Raw genomic sequence first — 14,576 nt, 5'->3', positions numbered from 1 at the left:
TGTTTCTATGCCGGTGGGATTTTTCTCTTGTTAATTTTAAAGTTCAAACAACTGCCAAAAACGACGCCCTATTACTAGACTTTAAAACGGGTATGATTGTCTCTTGTGAGGTTTAGTTTTCTAAAGAGCCAGAAACAGACAAATTCCCTTTACAAATGTTAGAGCCTATCATGCATAAAAAAATTAAAATAAATTTCATTTTGAGTAATGTCCTACAGAATAAAACTGTAGGACATTTCCTCGCCTACTTTGCCTGATTCCCCAATATTTTTATCGCTAGAAGGAGCCATTGATAGTGTTGTGTTCAAAAATGAAGAAACGCCGGACGGACAGAGGTCATCGCTGATCAAAAGGTTAAAATCAAATGTATTTGATAAAGGAGATGGCGTTGCGGTAAAAAGAACATCTCAGCTGAGGAGCCGCTGGTCTCAGCGACCAACAGGCCCCAGGTCAGTCCTTTGACCATCCCTAGTGCCCGTCTGTCGTCTCCACCAGCGAACTCGAGAACAATGGTTCCTACAGGTATTTATAACAATGCTTAAAGATGTGAAAGTCAGTGTCCACACCTCTGGGAGTGGTCTTCTGGTGAGTTCAATGTAACTCGGATTTCGAATGATCCTTAGTCAATATCAGTTGTTGTTCAAGTATTACATGCATGCATTCCACTTGATTACATTACATCAAATACAATCATAACTGCATTGGTATTATTCTATTACAGTTGCAGAATAACAGTAGTTTTACAATATTGTCATTACTTTATGGATTACACAGTTTCAGAATCATGGCTGTATTCTGGTGTACACTATATGCATTTTCATTAATTTTATGAACCGGGTCGTATATTTGTTTCTAATATCCTACAATAGAAATCATAAAAACTTTTCAGAATTGAGGAAGGCAGAGTTTTTGGTAGCCAAATAGTTACTCCACATGCCAACCAATTCTCCAACCACCTGATCTTTTGTTGCAAGGCTCTCTTTCTCCCCTGTCTGCTACCTCACTCTTTATCCGTCCAATAAAGACAAAAAACCTCTCACTTTATTCAAGCTATGTAAACAGAAGATGATGTCCTTTTATTGAAACAATAAAAGGTTAGGGAGACTGGGGTTTTGCTCTTAAATGTCCAGAAAATAAAAACACGAGGTGCAAGCTGACAGTAACCAAGACATGAGAGTATGTTCACTAATGTAATAGTGAAAGAACTGACAGGAAGAAAGAGAAAGAAAGAAACCAAAGCTACAGTTCAAATGAAATACCACAGTCGAGTGTTGAGTAGCAGGAATGTGTTGTGCGTGAAAAGACAGGAGGTATTTTTCACATGATTAAATAGATTTCTCCACGTTAAACCACTCTCTATGGCCTGTGGTGTATGGCCATTGGTCGGGGGATCCCTGGTTTAGACCAATGGTGGGTAGATTGCCAAGTATTAGCAAGTAATGGCAATCCACCCACCCCCCGGACGAACGAGTAGTAGCAGGACCCAAACAGAACAACAGCGCTGCATACCGTTGCATGCGCAAAACGAATCAATATTTTTTTTAAAACAACGAGCCCCTCGAGGAACCGTCACAATCAACCCACGCATTCTCGGTCATTAGCTTACTTGATGACTTGCACGGGTTGGATTAAGTCAGGGTTGCTTTGGAATGAAATTAAATGTGTGAGTTAGTAAGCAGAGATCGCTAATTAGCATTAGCTTTCCGTTAGCTCTCCCGCGGTCGACTGTGCATGAGTGAATTTTTTTTGCATTGGCAGGCGATCTACCGACACTGCCTTGGCGATTGACCCCAAGTCACACATCCTGCACTCTGTTTTATGCTGTTGTTTGGTTGGCTGCTTGATTTGTGGTTAACTTGTTGACAGCGGGCACACACACGCACACAGAAGCATTATCAGTGTGAGCAGTGGGATCTGTTTGTGACAAAAGCTTAAATTTACATTAGATGCAAGCAAGAACATTGTATTCACATTTTGCATGTTTGTAGCGCCGACAAATTCAAATTCACTTATTGTTGTTATTTTAAGAAAATGAAAGACCTTGTCGAAGCCTCATAGCGAATGGTTCCGGAAACAGTAACATAAGTTGCTCATCCCATGTCGGTGGTGTAAGTGTGATTGATGGCGGAGCAGCTGTTCCTCGGAGGGGGGGTTTGCACCACTGTCTCTGCCATGTGTTCTGCAGAAACATTTAGTGCCTGCCTCTCACAGAGGGCGCTAGTCAGACCAGCTGACTGCAGCTGCTGGAAGGCACAGAGGAAAGTGCGAGTGAGAACCCACCGGTGTGCTGAGAGCTGGAGAGGTTCTTTGTTCTCTTGCTTGCTTGCATCAAATCTCTTGAGAACATCTAGGAAGGAAGAAGATTATGCAATCAACCTCAAGAAACAATTTCCCAGGAATATAAAGAAAAAACTTTATTAACTTATTCCGCTTTAAAAAAAAAATATGAACCCGATTCCAAACCTTGTGACTTATTGGTCTTTTAGTGGAGATTGTCATCCCCATTTTTTGTATGAACTTCTAGCAACCAGTGGTTCGCTCATGATGGAGCAGAAAAGCGATCTTTCATTACGCTGAGTCAAAGCGAGAGCTCTCAGCTGTTACAGACCTGTAACAGCTCGCAACTTCACCTTTTTGTTTCACATCCATCGCTGGCGGATCCAAAAAACATCCTGTTTGCTGTCGATCTGAGGTGACCAACATACCGTTATGTCAGCATAGCTCCGTTTTGACCCAGGCGGTGAGCTGCACAGCCTATATTTACAATATCTCTGCAGGCCCACCCATTTGATTATGAGTCACAGAAGGTGTGACTAAATTGAAAAAATCAATATTCTTTTAATAAATGTTATGGGTGTTACTGTCCAAATGTTGCAAAATATGCAAAAATATCATCTTTCTTAATAAATCTAGATGTACCTCTAAGGTGTTTGTATTTGGAGAGAGCGAGTGAACTCTACCTCTAGATAGCTAGTTGATGTATTGTTACTGAATCAGGGTTCATCAGAGGTAGTTATTGTAGTTGACATCTTGGCTTCTGTTAATCAGTGACGGCGCCTTTCTCCTTTCATGTGCAATAAACTGCCCATGAAGAGTTGAGACACAAATTTCCAAGAAGCTTTCCATCATTCCAAACATGGTAATTATCAACCAATCACACAGGAGTCCGTCCCACTCATGTCATGTGAACTTATTTTGTCCAAAAACAGTTAAACTTTAGTCACATCCCTTTGGGAGGGAAGGAGATTTATTTGCAAAGAGCTCGATCACAGGACCTTTTTCAAGTTGCTAAATGAAGAGAAAAGAAGGCAAATACCCCAATCCAAAATTGAAACAGCCAGTGCAATGTGCCGGGGCACGGGGAGGTGACGCAGGAATTAGCTGTAATCAGAGAAAATGAGAATGCTGCTGCTCTGTGCGAGAGAGTTGATCACTGCTCCAATAACACAAATGGCCGACCATAATGTGAGAGTCAATCTGTCATTAAAAGCCCTCTGTCATGAAAATAGCAATACAAAAAAGATGTCACACCTGTGTCTGTGCACCTTGACATGCTCTGTCACCTCTTTCACAGTGTTTACAAACCACGGTGGGCGGGGCCAGCGTGGAGCAGCCATCAGAGCCGCAACACGGTGGCAAAGAGCTATATAGGTTACCCAATTTAACATGATGTATATTTACGAATGGTGTTGGGTCGAACACAAAAAGTGTAGTCTAAAGTGGATAAAAATGGAGCAACTGAAAGCGTTCGTTTAGTATAATCAAATATAAAAGAACGTAGAACAGGCAATATTAAAATTATCCCACTGAAAATATTGCTTTAAGAATAGCAACAGTATCCAAGATCATCATCCCAAAAAAAGCGAGAGATGTGCATTTGGAAATAAATTATAATGAGAAAGCAGATTTGTTAATACAAATTATGTTTAATTTAAAGCTCCTGTTTTTTTATAAAGACTAAGATGGCCGTTTTGTTAACCTGAGCTGTTGCATTTATTGAATGTGCTACTTGCTGCACACAACTATCTGAGAGGTGGCGGCAAAAAACAAAACCAACAATCTTTTGATGAATAGTTCCATACATGTAACATACATTCCGATGTTTGTCTTTAAATGTCTCACATTTTTCATGAACCAGTTCCTGCAACATCAACTGAGGAAGGCCATTTGGGTTTTAATCTCCCAAGCTTATGTTTTCTCCATCTTTTGACCTCAAATGAACCAAGGATGAAATAATATCTTAGATTAGAAAGCGCTGTCGGATACACGCCTGAGGTTGTACTTAAAGAGCCAAACCGTCATGTGTAAATGCTTGCATAATTGTATGCACGCTTATGTTTCCATCCATATCTCATCGCCTTTTGTATCGCCGAGAGCCTTGATGATTCTGTGGATTAAACTCGTGTCCCAAATTGTCCCAGTTGTTTCAGGCACCGTAGAGCCCTCTCATTCTTATTTGCGTAGACAGATGTTAAAACTTCCACCTTCTGTATACACACTGCAGTTCTATAAAATCCCCCCAGTCTCCTTTTAAACCAGACACGCTGACTTTTCACCCTAGAGTGTGTTTGTGCATTTTGTTTTTTAGTTTTTTGACGGACGTACTGACTGAAGTCATTTAGTCTATGGAGCATATCTGGAGGGTGTGTGTGTGTGTGTGTGTGTGTGTGTGTGTGTGTGTGTGTGTGTGTGTGTGTGTGTGTGTGTGTGTGTGTGTGTGTGTGTGTGTGTGTGTGTGTGTGTGTGTGCTCGGTGACCACTGGAGGTTATGAATGAGCTACAGCTGCATGACGCACTGGTCAGTATAGACAGCTGATGAATGAGAAGGAAATTATTCAAATAAACTGCTAGGTGTTACAGCAACATTCCTGCGTCTGGCCTCCATATCTCCCCATCGATATAATCCTCACACATCTGGCTTTACAAAAATGCACACCCTGTTGATGCAGCGGGACACAAATATTTAAAACACAAAAAGGTCATCAAGTTTGTTTGTGCGCTTTAGCAGGAACTCCCGCAAGATTGTGAATCGATGCAAATTTTTTTTGCACGATTTTAGATGAAACAAGCTCCTCGTGGGCGAGCAATGGAAGGGGAGCGGTGATAGCAACAGATGGACGGAGAGACAGGAGGTGACAGAGTGAGAAAGACGAGGCCAGTGATGGATAGACGGACGGAGAGAGAGGGGAAGAAGAAGGGCAGCGATAAGGACAAAGACATCAGTCACGTTTAGGGTTTACTTTCCTCCCCACACCCTCCTCTTTGCAAGTGGACCTTGATTCAAGCCACACAGACTCAACTGTGTCATGATGTGTGTGGCCCTGTGTCTATGTGGGCCTGCAAGTGGTGACTGGACGGATCGTGACTCAGCAGAAATAGAGCAACATAGAGAAGAATAGAGCAGAGCTTCATTGTTAGAGGAGGTCTCACATTAGCCGCTTGTCACGGGATCGGAACCCCCCCGCAAAACACCACCGCCTTCGTCCACAAATCTACACCGGATGAAAATGCCCTGTTAACTTGTGGTGACTGTAACACATGACTGCCATTGCATCCTACAGAACCGTGCAGTCACAACACATATGCTAATACAAGCTAAAAGCTGTAGTAAGTGTAGAGGCGACCAAAAGTCAACAAATTGTTTCAGTCATATAATTTACATGTTATATCTCATTTTATTTTTATATTCATTTATTATTTTATATTAGCAACCAAACGTTATTGGTTGTACCAGACCGAGTGAGATATTGCGATTAAAGGGTTCGTAATAGAGAGTAGGGTGTTCTTATGAAATGAATCTATTCATCTATTGACAACCTTTTTTTCAGCATTGTAAGATATTTTGAAAATAGACTTTTCAAGTAAACAGGACCAGCAGCTGATTCCAACTATCAAATAAAGCCTGTTAAGAGTAAGCCGACCTCCTGCAGAGCTTTTAAGGGGCCAGATGAGCCTCGAATTGTGGGGAAAGTACCTCAGCAGAGGTGGCCTTTTAACCAAGTTGACCTTTTTGTATGTCATTTAACAGTCTTCTCCCTATATACACATTGAAACATGCCCTGTGTTTGTGTGTAATTCACATGCATGCATGCATGTGTGTGTGTGTGTGTGTGTGTGTGTGTGTGTGTGTGTGTGTGTGTGTGTGTGTGTGTGTGTGTGTGCGCGTGTGTGTCAAACACTTGCACTTGCAGTTCCTGTTTGGGGAGGTCCACTGGTTCTGGCAAACACTGTCTGGTCTTATCTCTTGTGTTTTATGTTCCTAGCGAGCCGGGGGCACAAGCAGCCCTTTGTGGCGAAGAGGTGGCTGGTCTCGCTCCAGGCCGACCCATGCAGCTGTTGGACATATCCATGTGTGTGTGCATGCCTGTGTGTTTGTGTGTGTGGATAAATGTGTATATGTGTGGATGTTTGTTGAGATTTGGACTTCTTAAAGTCTACTGTCACATTCTCACTCAGTTCCTCCGAGTGACGTTGAGCTGCAGGATGGGAGCAAGCAGATTTTAACCCATGGAGGCGTTGAGTAAGATGTGTTCAGTGGCCCTACGCACACACATTCAAAGCCCAATATGGATCTCCTCTCCCTCCTTCTCTCTGTCTGCCTCTCTTCCATCTGATCCGACAATGTGGAGCTTCATCTCTCGGTAAAACAAAGTGTGTTACAGTTAATCATTCAGCAAATTGTTCAGGTAAAGTGCTTCGCAATCAAGAGATGCCACACATGCTATTATCTTTAAATAAAGGGGCTCTCTCTCGAAGGCGGTGTGCAGCTAGCAGCGCTAATAGCGTAAACTAGGGCTAAAAGCATTTAGTAAGTGACTTCTTTCTTTACAAGGCTCGTGCAAAGGCAATAAAGCAGTCCATGAACAGAATATGCCGTCTTTGTGATAATTACAATCCCCTTTGCATTGTGGAGGTCATGCATGTCTATGGGTCACACTCTTTCTTCACAGTTTTGTTCTGCGGCCTCTGGCGTGCTGGAGAACAATGCGCCACCGAGCGCTTTGACTTTGAGTTTCATTCTTGGGCATGTTGGATCATTGATCTATAACACCGCCTAATTTGAAAACAGTTCTCAGCACCAGACACATTTTCTCATTCAATTTAATGAGAAAGGGTGTCCAAACTTTTGACAGGCACTTAAGTGTCTCTCCTTAAATTTTAACAGGCAGTAAATGTATGTTGAGCTCCACATGACGGCATCTCAAAAACATTGTTCCCCTCTAAGAGCCCCGCGGATTAAAAGAAACGGCAAAACGTGGGGAGAACGGGACTTTCTTGTTTCCTCCAGGTAACCGTCTTCGGAAATCTGCCAATCAACTCTTTTTTTTTACTCCCGTTAGTGCTTATTGCCAATATTCCGACAGCTGGGGGCAGACTGGTGAAGCAGGCTTAAAAAAATGGTTTAAAAAAAAAAGAGGAAAAGATGAGACCAGTATTCACAAGATCAAGGCCGACACAATGGAAAAAAAATCAGCCTGGCAGTGTGAAGTCCTCCTCTTTGTCTACTTGTTTCTTTTGCTCCCATGTGGGACGTCCCGTTGAGCTGTCAGAGCAGGTTTCACCTCTTAAGTGGGGCATGTGGGGTTGAAAAAGGCAGAGACTGCGTGTCAGTGTTACTATTATAACTGTTACTATTATCACTGTTACTATTATCACTGTTAACGCACATTTCACTAGTCTGCTTTGGCTTTTATCCCTTACATATATGCTGCTCCTGTTATGCAACGCTTTCTTCCTCATTATTGAATAATAAATAGGAATCATTTCCATAATGAATTGAGCTACTTTGGCCTCTGCACTTAACCGCATAATTATTCTCTCTTATTCTTATTCTCCATCTCTGTTCCATCCCATTATCAATCCATCAGTCTCCTACCATCTTTGATAGTTACAGGTAGAACATGCGTTTTTCTGAGAGAAAACCCTGTGATGCAACGTGTGTGTCATTGTCTGTGTTTCCTTTAAGTCATTCATTTGATTTGATTCATTGAGGTACTCCCAGTGTTGTGTGCTAATAGCTTCATCACAGCCATCTGTTTGTTGGTTAGGGTGTGAAATCAGAATAAGACACCGCGTCTCTTTCCTTTCACAATAAATGATGCCATCTTGCTAAAACAGGAAAGGAATTCACAGCTTTGTTCCGTCAAATGCCTCCAGCTCCTCCTCCTTCCAATGCCTTCTTTCCCTTTTCATTCCCTCTTCTGTCGTTTCTTCTGAGTTATCTATTATTTCTACTTTATCTTGCATGTGTTATGATCTGAGACATCTCTGTCAATGTTGTGTGTCCTCGTGCATTCACAGCGCTGACCGCTGTGAAGGAACATCTGCCTGGTCATGCTATGGCGAGGGAGGGGGCCTTAAATAAGCCACTTCACAAAAGGGAGCGGAGGAAGGACACTGAAATCTGCCAATCAACTCTTTTTCCTTCAGAGCTTTTCCCCCCCCGGGGGGGGCGGTTTGAAAAGATAGGCGGCCTTTCTTGAACAAACACAGAGGAGACAGGAAAGTTTCTGTCCGTTTTCACTTTGGGTGGCGACGCGCCCGGCTGTTTGCCGAAGCTTTTGACTGACTCACAAGTCAAAGTGTGTGTCAGAATGGAGAGATTTGGCAGCCAGAATGGGTCTGGGATCCTACCTGCACCCTTTTCTCTTTGTTACCACCCACCTGGATGAAGTGTTGGCATTTGGTAACATGTGCGCAAACACACGCACACACACACACACAACGGAAAAAAGAGAAACTTTCTAACAGTCTGATAAAAGGCAGCTGTTACTCTTCTGCTTCAGAAGTGAAGATGCCCAGTAAAGGCAGTTTGAAGCACTAATGAGTCTAGCATTGTTCCTGGGAGATTCCCCCTTCCACTGAGGCGACCCGACTGCACTCGGCGTGGCCCCGTCCCAGCAGATGCTGTCATCTGGTAGCACACTGTCACCACATCCACAACCAGAGCAATGGAAGTAACACTTGCAGAGCGAATGGAGAAGTTGCAGCAGAGATTTGTCGTTCATCAAGTGTAAATAATGTTTTATTCTTTTTTTAAATTGAAACAGCACAAAGCTACGCAGGCAAGTCAGGTCCCACTGAGGTGCGTTTGTTTATCAGGAGCCGAGCCGCTGATGCGCTCCGCCAGGAGCTCATGTTTCAAAGACGGGGGCTGGATAATGGAAGGCGGTTAAAAAGCCATCTCAGACAATGCAGGATCTTAAGTCCTGGATGTCTTGTTCTTATTCATCTGATCCCATTTCCGGGCTTCTAATAACTGGGGGGTGGGGGGCATCTAATTCAAACCTCACTGCTTTTCAGTTGCTTTGTATACCCACTATATTCCGTCTGTTTGAACAAAACAAAACAAAAAAAGAAAGAAGAAGCAAATGTGTGTTTTGAGAAACTTCACGTACAGCTTCGCCACCTCGAGCGTTCCTTCACTGCTTGTCTCACTGTCAAATGAAGCTCAGCAGGGGACCCGGGGAGGGAGACGGGTGGGGCATTACCTTTCGGAAGCAAAAGCAGCTCTCTGGCCTGCGCTGGGGAAAGGCCCTCGGGCGCCGCTGCATCGCTCTCGTGAGATGATCTCTGTGTGGAAAGCAGGAGATTACACCTGATAGGATGGGGACTTAGCTTTAAGTCAATTGGCTCCTTTGTGGAATAATCTGCTCTTCTCATCCAAGTCATTGTGACGAGTGATAAGGACGTATGAGAGGAGGACAAAAAAACAAAAATATTAAGTAATGCATGAAGCCTGTTCTCGTGTTACATGTAATCCATGTGGTGCGATTGAGTTCCACGTGATGAGGCACGTGTTCAATTAGGGAATTCTGAAAACAAAATGTGCACAGCCCACTGCTGGAAATGAGTCAGTACACTGGAGAGTACGACACATCAAACATTTAAGAAGGTGTCAGAGCTGATTTTATTACTTTTCTGTGTGTGTGTGGGGGGGGGGGGGGGGCGATTCCAATGTGTAGTTGCATGACAACTTACTTACTTTTAAAAGAATTAAGTCTCAGCCCGTCACAAGCATCACTTTTGTGTGTCACCCTTGAAATGATAATTAATAAAATCATTCATAACCACCATTCCTTCAGCGTACTTGCATATTGTGTCCTATAGGTATGGGGTGCCGTCACTGGGGTGAACACAAGACTGGAGGAGGATCTGAGGTAAGACAACCCCCCCCTCTTCCTCCCCCGTCTCCCCCCGCTACACGAGCTGCTGATTTACGTGAAAACCTGTCCTCCTTATTCTGTGTGTTTGAGCTTGCTGGATATCAAGTGAAAGTGGCCTACGTGACAGATACTGGGAACGACTCACCGCGCTCGGACGCAAGATATATAGCGTGGCGCTCGGCTATGTTTTGGAAATGCCTCCAAAGACAGTATAGATTGTGGTAGTGACACCCCCTGCAGTTGTGCTGACGTTGACATTTGTTGCACAACCACATGTTTGAGCAGGTACTTGTCACATTGGTCCGGGTGACCCGGTTTGTGGCTCTTCTGGAGACCCGCTGCAGGTGTGCAAATCAGGAATCAGGAATCAGGAAACATTTATTAGCCAAAATATGTCAAACATACAGGGAATTTGTCTTGGCGGTTAGTGCGCGACAGTAGACAGACAAGACAACAGTGCACAGGTAATAAAATAAAGTGGAATGAAATGCTAATGCAATGGGTTAGTAAGAATAAGGCTAAGGCTATGGGTTAGTATAAAACAGGGGAATAAAGTTAAACAAATTTTAAATATTAAAAAGTTGAAAAATATTAAGCATAAAGTGCATTAACAAACAAGTAACAGACAAGAGACAAAGTGACAAGTGACAAAGTGATGAATTGCAGTTAAAGTGACATGTGCAGTATGAAGGGGAGTGACCGGTGGAGTGTTATAGTCAGGCAGTGGGGGACCGGCTCTGTTGATGAGCCCGACTGCCGACGGGAAGAAACTGTTCGTGTGGCGGGAGGTCGTAGTCCTGATGGACCTCAGCCTCCTGCCAGATGGAAGGGTCACAAACAGTTTATGTCCGGGGTGGGAGGGGTCGGCCGCGATCTTTTTAGCTCGCTTCAGAGACCTGGAAGCGAACAAGTCCTCCAGGGACGGCAGATTGCAGCCGATCACCCTGGTAATGAGTCAGGTTATGGTCGGTGAGGGAAAGGTCAGCAGAGGATCTGTCATCATAATACGATACCACTGCTGTGTCTTTCTCTGCCACTGAAACCCCACACACATTCCTGTAAATGTAAAAGCGTTGAGCGGTGGTTTCTCTGCTTCTGCCATGCGGCACACAATGACCCGAATTTCTTTTTATATTGCTAATCAATTTGTGAAAAGCTGAGTGAGAGTGTGTTTTGTTTATTTCATATTCTGACCCTGATTATCTCGTCCTCTAATTATTCAACAGTTTTTTACTTCCTGAAGATAAGAAGCGCTTGTGTAAAACGACAATTTTTAATTCGAACTGGCGACAAATTACGGAAATCCACAAAAGCACACGAATACAGAAAACATGCGAAAAACAAAACATGCGAAAAACAAACCATTAACGTCTCCCAGCCTGGTGGAAATCCCTTTACACCTTCTCGATCCTAATTGGCTCTCTGGAAAACGCACGGCGTGTAGTCCAGCGTGACGCAGGCGTTCCCGGGTCAAGGGCTGCTCTCGGGGGTGACTCGACACTTTTGACATGTGGTCGGCTTCTTAGCAGCGAAACACTTGGGTTTTCAGAGGTCGCCCGTTAGGATAAGCGTGCGCAGCTGCTCGGCTGCGACTCGTGCGCACGCGCATTTCCAACAAAAGAGGTGACATGTTGTTATCGGTAAGTAACACAAGGGGGGTTTGCACAAATTACTGCGGTGGAATTTCACTGACTACATTATCTTAAGTACTGTACTGTGCAAATGCAAGATACTTGTACTTTACTTTAGTATAACAATTTAGTTATTTTGTAAACTTAGTTTAGCAACTTTATAAGTCTCCTCCACCTCGCCTCAGAGGAAAATATTCTGCTCTTCATCATCGGCTGCTAGCAATTGCCATGTGAGAAGACTTTTAATATTTAACTAAATTAAATAGATCTTTAACTGTTTGTTGCTCGCTGCTTTGACTCCGTTAGTGAAGGTGCAATCGATGAGATCCTGACTTCTGGGTTTGGCCCTTGTTTTTCTTCATGTTTATGCTCTGGAGCGAACAGAGGAAACATCTGCTTTGCTGCTGTTCTAACTGCTCCAGATCCGCACACACACACACACACACACACACACACACACACACACACACACACACACACACATACACACATACACACACAGGAGGGCCTAGTGGTTGCGCTTGCCAGAGGAAGACTGTTACTCCACAAAGCACACATGCAATGATGCTTATGCACACACAAACACACACACACACACACACACACACATACACACAGATGCTGTCTGTCTTCCTCCCATCCTCATCCTGTCTCCACCACTGTGCACTTTGTCCTCCACCATCTCTGCACTAAGAACCTGCTCCGACAGCTGCGGACGCTTCCATCTTCTGTCTGTCCTCATATTGGTGGGTGTGTTCTCACGCTGTGCTCGGTCGAGCGAGCATAATGGCATCTGTATAGGTACAGTTACATATAAGCGGAACAGACCAATACAAAACAAACTGCAAAAAAGTAAACAGAAACACAAATGGTCAAAGCTTCCCAATCTGGAACAGGAAATAAACATCTTGCTAAAATAGAAAGAAGGCAATTCTCAAAATCGTACAGATCAGACACCATGGCGGTTAGTTTTTACTGTTTCTTTCTGAGCATTGATGTTTTGAATATATGTACATAACTGGTACTGTAGCTGTGTTTTGGCGGGTTGGTACCTCCAGGGAGTCCAAACTAAAAGCCATAATACAGTGATTGTAAGTTCCTTTTTGAAATTACCTACACGTGCAATGGTCCCCTTTTGCCAAACTCAGCCGTGTTTTCTGATCTGCCTCCACAGCTTCCTGGTCGGGGTTATGAACACAGACTACTGACTTAATGGCAATGATTTGGGTACGGTTTTAATAATAACCAAAAAATGCCTTGTATCGGAAAAAAAAATAATTGTAATTAAAATAAACCAACGCCATCTATTAAAAGGTAGCTATTTGCGTGCTTACGGTATTATAACAACAATATGTTGCTTTTGCTGCAGAGAGACAACTTCCTACTTCCAGTATTTGAAGAAATGACTGCTGTTATTTCTGTACGAGGCTAGTCACCCCCAAAAATATTTAGATGGATCACAGCGCTTGCGAAGGGAATTGGGGGGCGGCAAAAAAGATCTATTTGCTGGTGCTTCCGACGATCCGATTCGAGACACACAAATAGCTCTTGTTTGGGCACTTTAAGAACCGTAGAATAATAACCGTCATCACCCAAAAGGGAAAAGGCAAGGTCGGTCCTTCCCAGACATTATGGTGGGAAGAATCAATGACTTCCTCCATCTTTCCCCCTCAGGGGACAGGGTGACAACTACTCCCTGGTATTAATAGTCGTCCTCTGAAAAGCGCCACAGCCTTTGGTCTCGTTGTGAGAACCTCTTGTTACAGCATCAAATACCTCTCATACATTCTGTTTCACTCACTGTACATCACAACTTTTTCTACTGTTGGTGGACACTTGAGCGTCCCGTCAGTGGATACTTAGACAATGCGTCTCCGGACCGTCGTCTCCTCAGCTTTCCGTTGGAGCTGCATCGCTGCCCTCTGCCCCACAGCTGTGGAGCTTTTTGGAGCGTTTTGGTTGTCAAACACTGGGAGCCGCGGTATGATGTGCTTCTCTCTTTGACGTGGACGTTATGCCGAATGGCAGGTTGTGTGTTTGCCTCGGGGGGGCAGAAAAGCCATTCACCCCGACGTGATGGACACAAAAGCTGCTGTGAATACCGCTCAGCCTTTCAATTAGGTCATTGTTTCTGAAAGCTCAGGAAACGTCATGTAACACTTCACTACATACGAAAAGGAGTTGTGCTAGGAGAGAGTTGTTTTTAAAAACAGAGTTTTTACAGACTGATACAAAGACATGTTTGGAAATAATGGAGTGGTTAAATCGGGACGAGATTTGTGCCTATTGAATAGACTTTTTGTGTGTTTCTTGACTTCTCAAAGAGTTATTTTTTCATTCTCCGCTGGCTTGATAGCCTCAGTACCCCAAATAGGTCCTCTGAAAGGAGAGCATGGGAAAAAATAGCTGCCGTTGTGGAAACTGCTTAGGAAAAAGCTGAGTGTTCTCATTGGTTTCATTGTGGGATGTAAGTGAGCTGAGAAAAAACTTTTCTGCTCCCTATGAGAAGGAGCGAACGTAGAAACGAGATTAGTCCGGACCGCGCAGAGCCTTTCATTGAGGAGATGGGTGCTGAATGGTCGGTGACCGCGATGAGGCGATGCACGGCGTAGCGCTCCGGTTCCACAGCCGTCTGCTCCAGACGATTTTAAATCCCCTGGTGTCGGCATGAGCAGTGGCGGCCTGCATACCGACATACCAGGCTGATAGCTGCGACCCATTAGTGGTGCAGCCCACCCAGGGCTGCCGACCCTCGCCGGCCCACCTTCTGCCTCTTCCT

General features: G+C 44.0%; 1 protein-coding gene across 1 annotated transcript in view; it reads left to right on the top strand.

Moving 5' to 3' along the window:
• The window catches only part of LOC144391337 (uncharacterized), an 82,497-nt gene that overhangs the window by 57,330 nt on the left and 10,591 nt on the right, over positions 1-14,576 (top strand). The window contains exon 4 of the mRNA XM_078097957.1: positions 10,111-10,160. Coding sequence (XP_077954083.1) covers positions 10,111-10,160 — 50 coding nt within the window. The remainder of the gene's footprint in view (positions 1-10,110; positions 10,161-14,576) is intronic.

This window comes from Gasterosteus aculeatus, chromosome Y (genome assembly GCF_964276395.1).
Source record: "Gasterosteus aculeatus chromosome Y, fGasAcu3.hap1.1, whole genome shotgun sequence".
Lineage (NCBI taxonomy): Eukaryota > Metazoa > Chordata > Actinopteri > Perciformes > Gasterosteidae > Gasterosteus > Gasterosteus aculeatus.
Note: the sequence above shows the minus strand (reverse complement) of the source record. Positions and strands in the feature narration are given on the sequence as shown.